General features: G+C 52.4%; 1 protein-coding gene across 1 annotated transcript in view; it reads right to left on the minus strand.

Annotated features, from left to right (window-relative positions):
- abcb8 (ATP-binding cassette, sub-family B (MDR/TAP), member 8) overlaps positions 1-14181 on the minus strand; it is a 179186-nt gene that overhangs the window by 117543 nt on the left and 47462 nt on the right. Inside the window, exon 11 of the mRNA XM_070897065.1 lies at positions 13276-13412. Within this exon, the coding sequence (XP_070753166.1) occupies positions 13276-13412 (137 nt within the window). The remainder of the gene's footprint in view (positions 1-13275; positions 13413-14181) is intronic.

Genomic DNA, 14181 nt, shown 5'->3' on the forward strand with positions numbered 1-14181 from the left:
TACTCTGTATCTAACTCCCTGTACCTGCCCTGGGAGTGTTTGATGGGACAGTGTAGAGGGAGCTTTACTCTGTATCTAACCCCGTGCTGTACCTGTCCTGGGAGTGTTTGATGGGACAGTGTAGAGGGAGCTTTACTCTGTATCTAACCCCATGCTGTACCTGCCCTGGGAGTGTTTGGTGGGACAGTGTAGAGGGAGCTTACTCTGTATCTAACTCCCTGTACCTGCCCCGGGAGTGTTTGATGGGACAGTGTAGAGGGAGCTTTACTCTGTATCTAACCCCGTGCTGTACCTGCCCTGGGAGTGTTTGATGGGACAGTGTCGAGGGAGCTTTACCCTGTATCTAATCCCCTGTACCTGCCCTGGGAGTGTTTGATGGGACAGTGTAGAGGGAGCTTTACTCTGTATCTGACCCCCTGTATCTGCCCTGGGAGTGTTTGATGGGACAGTGTAGAGGGAGCTTTACTCTGTATCTAACCCCCTGTACCTGCCCTGGGAGTGTTTGATGGGGACAGTGTAGAGGGAGCTTTACTCTGTATCTAACCCCCTGTACCTGCCCTGGGAGAGTTTGATGGGACAGTGTAGAGGGAGCTTACTCTGTATCTAACCCCATGCTGTACCTGCCCTGGGAGTGTTTGATGGGACAGTGTAGAGGGAGCTAACTCTGTATCTAACCCCCTGTACCTGCCCTGGGAGTGTTTGATGGGACAGTGTAGAGGGAGCTTCACTCTGTATCTAACCCCCTGTACCTGTCCTGGGAGTGTTTGATGGGACAGTGTAGAGGAAGCTTTACTCTGTATCTAACCCGTGCTGTACCTGCCCTGGGAGTGTTTGATGGGACAGTGTAGAGGGAGCTTTACTCTGTATCTAACCACATGTACCTGCCCTGGGATTGTTTGATGGGACAGTGTAGAGGGAGCTTTACTCTGTATCTAACCTGTGCTGTACCTGCCCTGGGAGAGTTTGATGGGACAGTGTAGAGGGAGCTTACTCTGTATCTAACCCCATGCTGTACCTGCCCTGGGAGTGTTTGATGGGACAGTGTAGAGGGAGCTAACTCTGTATCTAACCCCCTGTACCTGCCCTGGGAGTGTTTGATGGGACAGTGTAGAGGGAGCTTCACTCTGTATCTAACCCCCTGTACCTGTCCTGGGACTGTTTGATGGGACAGTGTAGAGGGAGCTTTACTCTGTATCTAACCCGTGCTGCACCTGCCCTGGGAGTGTTTGATGGGACAATGTAGAGGGAGATTTACTCTATATCTAACCACCTGGACCTGCCCTGGGAGTGTTTGATGGGACAGTGTAGAGGGAGCTTTACTCTGTATCTAACCCCGTGTACGTGCCCTGGGAGTGTTTGATGGGACAGTGTAGAGGGAGCTTTACTCTGTATCTAACCCGTGCTGTACCTGCCCTGGGAGTTTTTGATGGGACAGTGTAGAGGGAGCTTTACTCTGTATCTAACCCCGTGGACCTGTCCTGGGAGTGTTTGATGGGACAGTGTAGAGGGATCAATACTCTGTATCTAACCTCCTGTACCTGCCCTGGGAGTGTTTGATGGGACAGTATAGAGGGAGCTTTACTCTGTATCTAACTCCGTGCTGTACCTGTCCTGGGAGTGTTTGATGGGACAGTGTAGAGGGAGCTTTACTCTGTATCTAACTCCGTGCTGTACCTGTCCTGGGAGTGTTTGATGGGACAGTGCAGAGGGAGCTTTACTCTATATCTAACCCCCTGTACCTGCCCTTGGAGTGTTTGATGGGACAGTGTAGAGGGAGCTTTACTCTGTATCTAACCCCATGCTGTACCTGCCCTGGGAGTGTTTGATGGGACAGTGTAGAGGGAGCTTACTCTGTATCTAACTCCCTGTACCTGCCCCGGGAGTGTTTGATGGGACAGTGTCGAGGGAGCTTTACTCTGTATCTAACCCGTGCTGTACCTGTCCTGGGAGTGTTTGATGGGACAGTGTAGATGGAGCTTTACTCTGTATCTAACCCGTGCTGTACCTGCCCTGGGAGTTTTTGATGGGACAGTGTAGAGGGAGCTTTACTCTGTATCTAACCCCGTGTACCTGTCCTGGGAGTGTTTGATGGGACAGTGTCGAGGGAGCTTTACTCTGTATCTAACCCCCTGTACCTGCCCTGGGAGTGTTTGATGGGACAGTGTAGAGGGAGCTTTACTCTGTATCTAACTCCGTGCTGTAGCTGCCCTGGGAGTGTTTGATGGGACAGTGTAGAGGGAGCTTTACTCTGTATCTAACTCCCTGTACCTGCCCTGGGAGTGTTTGATGGGACAGTGTAGAGGGAGCTTTACTCTGTATCTAACCCCGTGCTGTACCTGTCCTGGGAGTGTTTGATGGGACAGTGTAGAGGGAGCTTTACTCTGCATCTAACCCCATGCTGTACCTGCCCTGGGAGTGTTTGGTGGGACAGTGTAGAGGGAGCTTACTCTGTATCTAACTCCCTGTACCTGCCCCGGGAGTGTTTGATGGGACAGTGTAGAGGGAGCTTTACTCTGTATCTAACCCCGTGCTGTACCTGCCCTGGGAGTGTTTGATGGGACAGTGTAGAGGGAGCTTTACCCTGTATCTAACTCCCTGTACCTGCCCTGGGAGTGTTTGATGGGACAGTGTAGAGGGAGCTTTACTCTGTATCTGACCCCCTGTATCTGCCCTGGGAGTGTTTGATGGGACAGTGTAGAGGGAGCTTTACTCTGTACCTAACCCCGTGCTGCACCAGCCCTGGGAGTGTTTGATGGGACAGTGTAGAGGGAGCTTTACTCTGTATCTAACCCCGTGTACCTGTCCTGGGAGTGTTTGATGGGACAGTGTCGAGGGAGCTTTACTCTGTATCTAACCCCGTGCTGTACCTGTCCTGGGAGTGTTTGATGGGACAGTGTAGAGGGAGCTTTACTCTGCATCTAACCCCATGCTGTACCTGCCCTGGGAGTGTTTGGTGGGACAGTGTAGAGGGAGCTTACTCTGTATCTAACTCCCTGTACCTGCCCCGGGAGTGTTTGATGGGACAGTGTAGAGGGAGCTTTACTCTGTATCTAACCCCGTGCTGTACCTGCCCTGGGAGTGTTTGATGGGACAGTGTAGAGGGAGCTTTACCCTGTATCTAACCCCCTGTACCTGCCCTGGGAGTGTTTGATGGGACAGTGTAGAGGGAGCTTTACTCTGTATCTGACCCCCTGTATCTGCCCTGGGAGTGTTTGATGGGACAGTGTAGAGGGAGCTTTACTCTGTATCTAACCCCGTGCTGCACCAGCCCTGGGAGTGTTTGATGGGACAGTGTAGAGGGAGCTTTACTCTGTATCTAACCCGTGCTGTACCTGCCCTGGGAGTGTTTGATGGGACAGTGTAGAGGGAGCTTTACTCTGTATCTAACCCGTGCTGCACCTGCCCTGGGAGTGTTTGATGGGACAGTGTAGAGGGAGCTTTACTCTGTATCTAACTCCCTGTACCTGCCCTGGGAGTGTTTGATGGGACAGTGTAGAGGGAGCTTTACTCTGTATCTAACCCCCTGTACCTGCCCTGGGAGTGTTTGATGGGACAGGGTAGAGGGAGCTTTACTCTGTATCTAACCCGTGCTGTACCTGTCCTGGGAGTGTTTGATGGGACAGTGTAGAGGGAGCTTTACTCTGTATCTAACCCGTGCTGTACCTGTCCTGGGAGTGTTTGATGGGACAGTGTAGAGGGAGCTTTACTCTGTATCTAACCCGTGCTGTACCTGCCCTGGGAGTGTTTGATGGGACAGTGTAGAGGGAGCTTTACTCTGTGTCTAACCCGTGCTGTACCTGCCCTGGGAGTGTTTGATGGGACAGTGTAGAGGGAGCTTTACTCTGTATCTAACCCCCTGTACCAGTCCTGGGAGTGTTTGATGGGACAGTGTAGAGGGAGCTTTACTCTGTATCTAACCCGTGCTGTACCTGTCCTGGGAGTGTTTGATGGGACAGTGTAGAGGGAGCTTTACTCTGTATCTAACCCGTGCTGTACCTGCCCTGGGAGTGTTTGATGGGACAGTGTAGAGAGAGCTTTACTCTGTATCTAACCCCCTGTACCTGCCCTGGGAGTGTTTGATGGGACAGTGTAGAGGAAGCTTTACTCTGTATCTAACCCCCTGTACCTGTCCTGGGAGTGTTTGATGGGACAGTGTAGAGGGAGCTTTACTCTGTATCTAACCCGTGCTCTACCTGCCCTGGGAGTGTTTGATGGGACAGTGTAGAGGGAGCTTTACTCTGTATCTAACCACCTGTACCTGGCCTGGGAGTGTTTGATGGGACAGTGTCGAGGGAGATTTACTCTGTATCTAACCCCGTGCTGTACCTGCCCTGGGAGTGTTTGATGGGACAGTGTAGAGGGAGCTTTACTCTGTATCTAACTCCCTGTACCTGCCCTGGGAGTGTTTGATGGGACAGTGTAGAGGGAGCTTTACTCTGTATCTAACCCCCTGTACCTGCCCTGGGAGTGTTTGATGGGACAGGGTAGAGGGAGCTTTACTCTGTATCTAACCCGTGCTGTACCTGTCCTGGGAGTGTTTGATGGGACAGTGTAGAGGGAGCTTTACTCTGTATCTAACCCGTGCTGTACCTGTCATGGGAGTGTTTGATGGGACAGTGTAGAGGGAGCTTTACTCTGTATCTAACCCGTGCTGTACCTGCCCTGGGAGTGTTTGATGGGACAGTGTAGAGGGAGCTTTACTCTGTATCTAACCCCATGCTGTACCTGCCCTGGGAGTGTTTGATGGGACAGTGTAGAGGGAGCTTTACTCTGTATCTAACCCGTGCTGTACCTGCCCTGGGAGTGTTTGATGGGACAGTGTAGAGGGAGCTTTACTCTGTATCTAACCCCGTGCTGTACCTGCCCTGGGAGCGTTTGATGGGACAGTGTAGAGGGAGCTTTACTCTGTATCTAACCCCCTGTACCTGCCCTGGGAGTGTTTGATGGGACAGTGTAGAGGGAGCTTTACTCTGTATCTAACCCGTGCTGTACCTGCCCTGGGAGAGTTTGATGGGACAGTGTCGAGGGAGCTTTACTCTGTATCTAACCCGTGCTGTACCTGCCCTGGGAGTGTTTGATGGGACAGTGTAGAGGGAGCTTTACTCTGTATCTAACCCCATGCTGTACCTGCCCTGGGAGTGTTTGATGGGACAGTGTAGAGGGAGCTTCACTCTGTATCTAACCCCCTGTACCTGTCCTGGGAGTGTTTGATGGGACAGTGTAGAGGGAGCTTTACTCTGTATCTAACCCCGTGCTGTACCTGCCCTGGGAGCGTTTGATGGGACAGTGTAGAGGGAGCTTTACTCTGTATCTAACCCCCTGTACCTGCCCTGGGAGAGTTTGATGGGACAGTGTAGAGGGAGCTTTACTCTGTATCTAACCCCCTGTACCTGTCCTGGGAGTGTTTGATGGGACAGTGTAGAGGGAGCTTTACTCTGTATCTAACCCGTGCTGTACCTGCCCTGGGAGTGTTTGATGGGACAGTGTAGAGGGAGCTTTACTCTGTATCTAACCCGTGCTGTACCTGTTCTGGGAGTGTTTGATGGGACAGTGTAGAGGGAGCTTTACTCTGTATCTAACCCGTGCTGTACCTGTCCTGGGAGTGTTTGATGGGACAGTGTAGAGGGAGCTTTACTCTGTATCTAACCCGTGCTGTACCTGCCCTGGGAGTTTTTGATGGGACAGTGTAGAGGGAGCTTTACTCTGTATCTAACCCCGTGTACCTGCCCTGGGAGTGTTTGATGGGACAGTGAAGAGGGAGCTTTACTCTGTATCTAACCCGTGCTGTACCTGCCCTGGGAGAGTTTGATGGGACAGTGTAGAGGGAGCTTACTCTGTATCTAACCCCATGCTGTACCTGCCCTGGGAGTGTTTGATGGGACAGTGTAGAGGGAGCTAACTCTGTATCTAACCCCCTGTACCTGCACTGGGAGTGTTTGATGGGACAGTGCAGAGGGAGCTTTACTCTATATCTAACCCCCTGTACCTGGCGTGGGAGTGTTTGATGGGACAGTGTAGAGGGAGCTTTACTCTGTATCTAACCCCATGCTGTACCTGCCCTGGGAGTGTTTGATGGGACAGTGTAGAGGGAGCTTACTCTGTATCTAACTCCCTGTACCTGCCCCGGGAGTGTTTGATGGGACAGTGCAGAGGGAGCTTTACTCTGTATCTAACCCGTGCTGTACCTGTCCTGGGAGTGTTTGATGGGACAGTGCAGAGGGAGCTTTACTCTATATCTAACCCCCTGTACCTGCCCTGGGAGTGTTTGATGGGACAGTGTAGAGGGAGCTTTACTCTGTATCTAACCCCATGCTGTACCTGCCCTGGGAGTGTTTGATGGGACAGTGTAGAGGGAGCTTACTCTGTATCTAACTCCCTGTACCTGCCCCGGGAGTGTTTGATGGGACATTGCAGAGGGAGCTTTACTCTGTATCTAACCCGTGCTGTACCTGTCCTGGGAGTGTTTGATGGGACAGTGTAGATGGAGCTTTACTCTGTATCTAACCCGTGCTGTACCTGCCCTGGGAGTTTTTGATGGGACAGTGTAGAGGGAGCTTTACTCTGTATCTAACCCCGTGTACCTGTCCTGGGAGTGTTTGATGGGACAGTGTCGAGGGAGCTTTACTCTGTATCTAACCCCCTGTACCTGCCCTGGGAGTGTTTGATGGGACAGTGTAGACGGAGCTTTACTCTGTATCTAACTCCGTGCTGTACCTGCCCTGGGAGTGTTTGATGGGACAGTGTAGAGGGAGCTTTACTCTGTATCGAACCCCGTGCTGTACCTGCCCTGGGAGTGTTTGATGGGACAGTGTAGAGGGAGCTTTACCCTGTATCTAACCCCGTGCTGTACCTGTCCTGGGAGTGTTTGATGGGACAGTGTAGAGGGAGCTTTACTCTGTATCTAACCCCATGCTGTACCTGCCCTGGGAGTGTTTGATGGGACAGTGTAGAGGGAGCTTACTCTGTATCTAACTCCCTGTACCTGCCCCGGGAGTGTTTGATGGGACAGTGTAGAGGGAGCTTTACTCTGTATCTAACACCGTGCTGTAGCTGCCCTGGGAGTGTTTGATGGGACAGTGTAGAGGGAGCTTTACTCTGTATCTAACCCCGTGCTGTACCTGCCCTGGGAGTGTTTGATGGGACAGTGTAGAGGGAGCTTTACCCTGTATCTAACCCCCTGTACCTGCCCTGGGAGTGTTTGATGGGACAGTGTAGAGGGAGCTTTACTCTGTATCTAACCCCCTGTATCTGCCCTGGGAGTGTTTGATGGGACAGTGTAGAGGGAGCTTTACTCTGTATCTAACCCCGTGCTGCAGCAGCCCTGGGAGTGTTTGATGGGACAGTGTAGAGGGAGCTTTACTCTGTATCTAACCCGTGCTGTACCTGCCCTGGGAGTGTTTGATGGGACAGTGTCGAGGGAGCTTTACTCTGTATCTAACCCGTGCTGCACCTGCCCTGGGAGTGTTTGATGGGACAGTGTAGAGAGAGCTTTACTCTGTATCTAACCCCTTTACCTGCCCTGGGAGTGTTTGATGGGACAGTGTAGAGGGAGCTTTACTCTGTATCTAACCCCCTGTACCTGTCCTGGGAGTGTTTGATGGGACAGTGTAGAGGGAGCTTTACTCTGTATCTAACCCGTGCTGTACCTGCCCTGGGAGTGTTTGATGGGACAGTGTAGAGGGAGCTTTACTCTGTATCTAACCACCAGTACCTGCCCTGGGAGTGTTTGATGGGACAGTGTAGAGGGAGATTTGCTCTGTATCTAACCCCGTGCTGTACCTGCCCTGGGAGTGTTTGATGGGACAGTGTAGAGGGAGCTTTACTCTGTATCTAATTCCTGTACCTGCCCTGGGAGTGTTTGATGGGACAGGGTAGAGGGAGCTTTACTCTGTATCTAACCCGTGCTGTACCTGTCCTGGGAGTGTTTGATGGGACAGTGCAGAGGGAGCTATACTCTGTATCTAACCCGTGCTGTACCTGTCCTAGGAGTGTTTGATGGGACAGTGTAGAGGGAGCTTTACTCTGTATCTAACCCGTGCTGTACCTGCCCTGGGAGTGTTTGATGGGACAGTGTAGAGGGAGCTTTACTCTGTATCTAACCCCATGCTGTACCTGCCCTGGGAGTGTTTGATGGGACAGTGTAGAGGGAGCTTTACTCTGTATCTAACCCGTGCTGTACCTGCCCTGGGAGTGTTTGATGGGACAGTGTAGAGGGAGCTTTACTCTGTATCTAACCCCGTGCTGTACCTGCCCTGGGAGCGTTTGATGGGACAGTGTAGAGGGAGCTTTACTCTGTATCTAACCCCCTGTACCTGCCCTGGGAGTGTTTGATGGGACAGTGTAGAGGGAGCTTTACTCTGTATCTAACCCGTGCTGTACCTGCCCTGGGAGAGTTTGATGGGACAGTGTCGAGGGAGCTTTACTCTGTATCTAACCCGTGCTGTACCTGCCCTGGGAGTGTTTGATGGGACAGTGTAGAGGGAGCTTCACTCTGTATCTAACCCCATGCTGTACCTGCCCTGGGAGTGTTTGATGGGACAGTGTAGAGGGAGCTTCACTCTGTATCTAACCCCCTGTACCTGTCCTGGGAGTGTTTGATGGGACAGTGTAGAGGGAGCTTTACTCTGTATCTAACCCCGTGCCATACCTGCCCTGGGAGCGTTTGATGGGACAGTGTAGAGGGAGCTTTACTCTGTATCTAACCCCCTGTACCTGCCCTGGGAGAGTTTGATGGGACAGTGTCGAGGGAGCTTACTCTGTATCTAACCCCATGCTGTATCTGCCCTGGGAGTGTTTGATGGGACAGTGTAGAGGGAGCTAACTCTGTATCTAACCCCCTGTACCTGCCCTGGGAGTGTTTGATGGGACAGTGTAGAGGGAGCTTCACTCTGTATCTAACCCCCTGTACCTGTCCTGGGAGTGTTTGATGGGACAGTGTAGAGGGAGCTTTACTCTGTATCTAACCCGTGCTGTACCTGCCCTGGGAGTGTTTGATGGGACAGTGTAGAGGGAGCTTTACTCTGTATCTAACCACCTGCACCTGCCCTGGGAGTGTATGATGGGACAGTGTAGAGGGAGCTTTACTCTGTATCGAACCCCGTGTACCTGCCCTGGGAGTGTTTGATGGGACAGTGTAGAGGGAGCTTTACTCTGTATCTAACCCGTGCTGTACCTGTTCTGGGAGTGTTTGATGGGACAGTGTAAAGGGAGCTTTACTCTGTATCTAACCCGTGCTGTACCTGTCCTCGGAGTGTTTGATGGGACAGTGTAGAGGGAGCTTTACTCTGTATCTAACCCGTGCTGTACCTGCCCTGGGAGTTTTTGATGGGACAGTGTAGAGGGAGCTTTACTCTGTATCTAACCCCGTGTACCTGCCCTGGGAGTGTTTGATGGGACAGTGAAGAGGGAGCTTTACTCTGTATCTAACCCGTGCTGTACCTGCCCTGGGAGAGTTTGATGGGACAGTGTAGAGGGAGCTTACTCTGTATCTAACCCCATGCTGTACCTGCCCTGGGAGTGTTTGATGGGACAGTGTAGAGGGAGCTAACTCTGTATCTAACCCCCTGTACCTGCCCTGGGAGTGTTTGATGGGACAGTGTCGAGGGAGCTTCACTCTGTATCTAACCCCCTGTACCTGTCCTGGGAGTGTTTGATGGGACAGTGTAGAGGGAGCTTTACTCTGTATCTAACCCGTGCTGTACCTGTCCTGGGAGTGTTTGATGGGACAGTGTAGAGGGAGCTTTACTCTGTATCTAACCCGTGCTGTACCTGCCCTGGGAGTTTTTGATGGGACAGTGTAGAGGGAGCTTTACTCTGTATCTAACCCCGTGTACCTGCGCTGGGAGTGTTTGATGGGACAGTGTAGAGGGTGCTTTACTCTGTATCTAACCCCCTGTACCTGCCCTGGGAGTGTTTGATGGGACAGTGTAGAGGGAGCATTACTCTGTATCTAACCCATGCTGTACCTGCCCTGGGAGTGTTTGATGGGACAGTGTGGAGGGAGCTTTACTCTGTATCTAACCCCCTGTACCTGCCCTGGGAGTGTTTGATGGGACAGTGTAGAGGGAGCTTTACTCTGTATCTAACCCGTGCTGTACCTGCCCTGGGAGTGTTTGATGGGACAGTGTAGAGGGAGCTTTACTCTGTATCTAACCCGTGCTGTATCTGCCCTGGGAGTGTTTGATGGGACAGTGTAGAGGGAGCTTTACTCTGTATCTAACCCGTGCTGTACCTGTCCTGGGAATGTTTGATGGGACAGTGTAGAGGGAGCTTTACTCTGTATCTAACCCGTGCTGTACCTGCCCTGGGAGTTTTTGATGGGACAGTGTGGAGGGAGCTTTACTCTGTATCTAACCCCGTGTCCCTGCCCTGGGAGTGTTTGATGGGACAGTGTAGAGGGAGCTTTACTCTGTATCTAACCCCCTGTACCTGCCCTGGGAGTGTTTGATGGGACAGTGTAGAGGGAGCTTTACTCTGTATCTAACCCATGCTGTACCTGCCCTGGGAGTGTTTGATGGGACAGTGTAGAGGGAGCTTTACTCTGTATCTAACCCCCTGTACCTGCCCTGGGAGTGTTTGATGGGACAGTGTAGAGGGAGCTTTACTCTGTATCTAACCCGTGCTGTACCTGCCCTGGGAGTGTTTGATGGGACAGTGTAGAGGGAGCTTTACTCTGTATCTAAGCCGTGCTGTATCTGCCCTGGGAGTGTTTGATGGGACAATGTAGAGGGAGCTGTACTCTGTATCTAACCCGTGCTGTACCTGCCCTGGGAGTGTTTGATGGGACAGTGTAGAGGGAGCTTTACACTGTATCTAATCCGTGCTGTATGTGCCCTGGGAGTGTTTGATGGGACAGTGTAGAGGGAGCTTTACTCTGTATCTAACCCCCTGTACCTGCCCTGGGAGTGTTTGATGGGACAGTGTCGAGGGAGCTTTACTCTGTATCTAACCCCCTGTACCTGCCCTGGGAGTGTTTGATGGGACAGTGTAGAGGGAGCTTTACTCTGTATCTAACCTGTGCTGTACCTGCCCTGGGAGAGTTTGATGGGACAGTGTAGAGGGAGCTTACTCTGTATCTAACCCCTTGCTGTACCTGCCCTGGGAGTGTTTGATGGGACAGTGTAGAGGGAGCTTACTCTGTATCTAACCCCCTGTACCTGCCCTGAGAGTGTTTGATGGGACAGTGTAGAAGGAGCTTTACTCTGTATCTCACCCCGTGCTGTACCTGCCCTAGGAGTGTTTGATGGGACAGTGTAGAGGGAGCTTTACTCTGTATCTAACCCCCTGTACCTGCTTTGGGTGCGTTTGATGGGACAGTGTAGAGGGAGCTTACTCTGTATCTAACCCCCTGTACCTGCCCTGGGAGTGTTTGATGGGACAGTGTAGAGGGAGCTTTACTCTGTATCTAACCCCCTGTACCTGCCCTGGGAGTGTTTGATGGGACAGTGTAGAGGGAGCTTTACTCTGTATCTAACCCCCTGTACCTGCCCTGGGAGTGTTTGATGGGACACTGTAGAGGGAGCTTTACTCTGTATCTAACCCGTGCTGTACCTGCCTGGGTGCGTTTGATGGGACACTGTAGAGGGAGCTTTACTCTGTATCTAACCCCCTGTATCTGCCCTGGGTGCGTTTGATGGGCCAGTGTAAAGGGAGCTTACTCTGTATCTAATCTGTGCTGTACCTGCCCTGTGAATGTTTGATGGGACAGTGTAGAGGGAGCTTACTCTGTATCTAACCCGTGCTGTACCTGCCCTGGGAGTGTTTGATGGGACAGTGTAGAGGGAGCTTACTCTGTATCTAACCCGTGCTGTACCGTGCAGGTACAACAGGTAGTGAAGAAGGCAAATGGCATGTTGGCCTTCATAATGAGAGGATTTGAGTATAGGAGCAGGGAGGTCTTACTGCAGTTGTACAGGGCCTTGGTGAGGCCACACCTTGAATATTGTGTGCAGTTATGGTCTCCTAACTTGAGAAAGGACATTCTTGCTATTGAGGGAGTGCAGTGAAGGTTCACCAGACTGATTCCCGGGATGGCAGGACTGACATATGAAGAAAGACTGGATCGACTAGGCTTATATTCACTGGAATTTAGAAGAATGAGATGGGATCTCATAGAAACATAAAATTCTGACGGGATTGAACAGGTTCGATGCAGGAAGAATGTTCCCGATGTTGGGGATGTCCAGAACCAGGGGTCACAGTCTAAGCATAAGGGGTAAGCCATTTAAGACCGAGATAAGGAGAAACTTCTTCACTCAGAGAGTTGTTAACCTGTGGAATTCTCTACCACAGAAAGTTGTTGAGGCCAGTTCGTTAGATATATTCAAAAGGGAGTTAGATGTGACCCTTGCGGCTAAAGTGATCAAGTTGTATGGAGAGAAAGCAGGAATGGGGTACTGATATTGCATGATCAACCATGATCATATTGAATGGTGGTGCAGGCTCGAAGGGTCGAATGGCCTACTCCTGCACCTATTTTCTGTGTTTCTATGTTTCTATGCTTTACCTGCCCTGGGAGTGTTTGATGGGACAATGTCGAGGGAGCTTTACTCTGCATCTCACCTGTGCTGTACCTGCCCTGGGAGTGTTTGATGGGACAGTGTAGAGGGAGCTTGACTCTGTATCTAACCCCGTGCTGTACCTGCCCTGGGAGTGTTTGATGGGACAGTGTAGAGGGAACTTTACTCTGTATCTAACCCCGTGCTATACCTGCCCTGGGAGTGTTTGATGGGACAGTGTAGAGGGAGCTTTACTCTGTATCTAACCCCATGCTGTACCTGCCCTGGGAGTGTTTGATGGGACAGTGTAGACGGAGCTTTACTCTGTATCTAACCCCCTGTACCTGCCCTGGGAGTGTTTGATGGGACAGTGTAGAGGGAGCTTTACTCTGTATATCACCCCCTGTACCTGCCCTGGGAGTGTTTGATGGGACAGTGTAGAGGGAGCTTTACTCTGTATCTAACCCTGTGCTGTACCTGCCCTGGGAGTGTTTGATGGGACAGTGTAGAGGGAGCTTTACTCTGTATCTAACCCCCTGTACCTGCCCTGGGAGTGTTTGATGGGACAGTGTAGAGGGAGCTTTACTCTGTATCTAACCCCCTGTACCTGCCCTGGGAGTGTTTGATGGGACAGTGTAGAGGGAGCTTTACTCTGTATCTAACCTCACTGTACGATCAGGGGAGGATCCGTGGTTGATTTCGCCCCCTCCCTGGCCCAGGGGCTAGTTGTCCAGTCACAGCACACACTGACTGTTGGAACCATCTGGCTCTTACAGACCTGAACATAACATCGTGGAACTGCACCCGTCCGACCAGAGCGTGCAATGGGATCTGCAGCCCCCCTTTCATCGGGATCTGTGGTTCCAGCGTCATCAACTCCAACACTCGGCTTCCAGAGCTCATCCCTCGGATAATCTGGCAAAGAAAGAGTGAGACGGTGGGTTTCACAGTCAGGGTGGGGCGGGGGGGGGTCACAGACATGGGGTGGGGGGGGGCTGGTCAATGACACAGGGGGGTGTCACAGACACGGGGGTGGGGGAAGTTCACAGACATGGGGGGGTCACAGACATGGGGGTTCACGGACACGGCGGGGGAAGTTCAGACAAGGGTGGGGGGTCACAGACACGGGGGGGTCACAGACACGGGGGGGGTCACAGACACGGGAAGGGCTCAGACACGGGGGGTTGTCACAGACACGTGGGGGGCTCACAAGATAAGGTGGGGTCACAAGACATGGGGGGTTCACAGACACAGGGAGGGGGTCACAAAACACGGGGAGGGTCACAGACACGTGGGGGGCTCACAAGACAAGGGGGGGGTCACAAGACATGGGGGGTTCACAGACATGGGGGAGGGGGGAATCACAGACACGGGGGGTTCACAGACATGGGGGAGGGGGGAATCACAGACACGGGGGGGTCACAGACACGTGGGGGAGGGGGGAATCACAGACACGGGGGGGTCACAGACACGGGGGGAGGGATCACAGACATGGGGGGGGGTCACAGTAATGCGGGGGTTCAGACGCGGTGGGGAGGTTTGGAGGGAGGGGCTTTCGGGGAAATGCTGGGGTGAAGTATTTTAAGGGAAGTGTGGCGAGGGTGGGGCGGATGTGCGGGAGGGGGAGCTGCTGGGGGCGGGGGTGGAGATGGAGGGTGGGTGGGGGGGGGAGGCGGAAGAGGTC

Source organism: Pristiophorus japonicus, chromosome 1, assembly GCF_044704955.1.
Source record: "Pristiophorus japonicus isolate sPriJap1 chromosome 1, sPriJap1.hap1, whole genome shotgun sequence".
Lineage (NCBI taxonomy): Eukaryota > Metazoa > Chordata > Chondrichthyes > Pristiophoridae > Pristiophorus > Pristiophorus japonicus.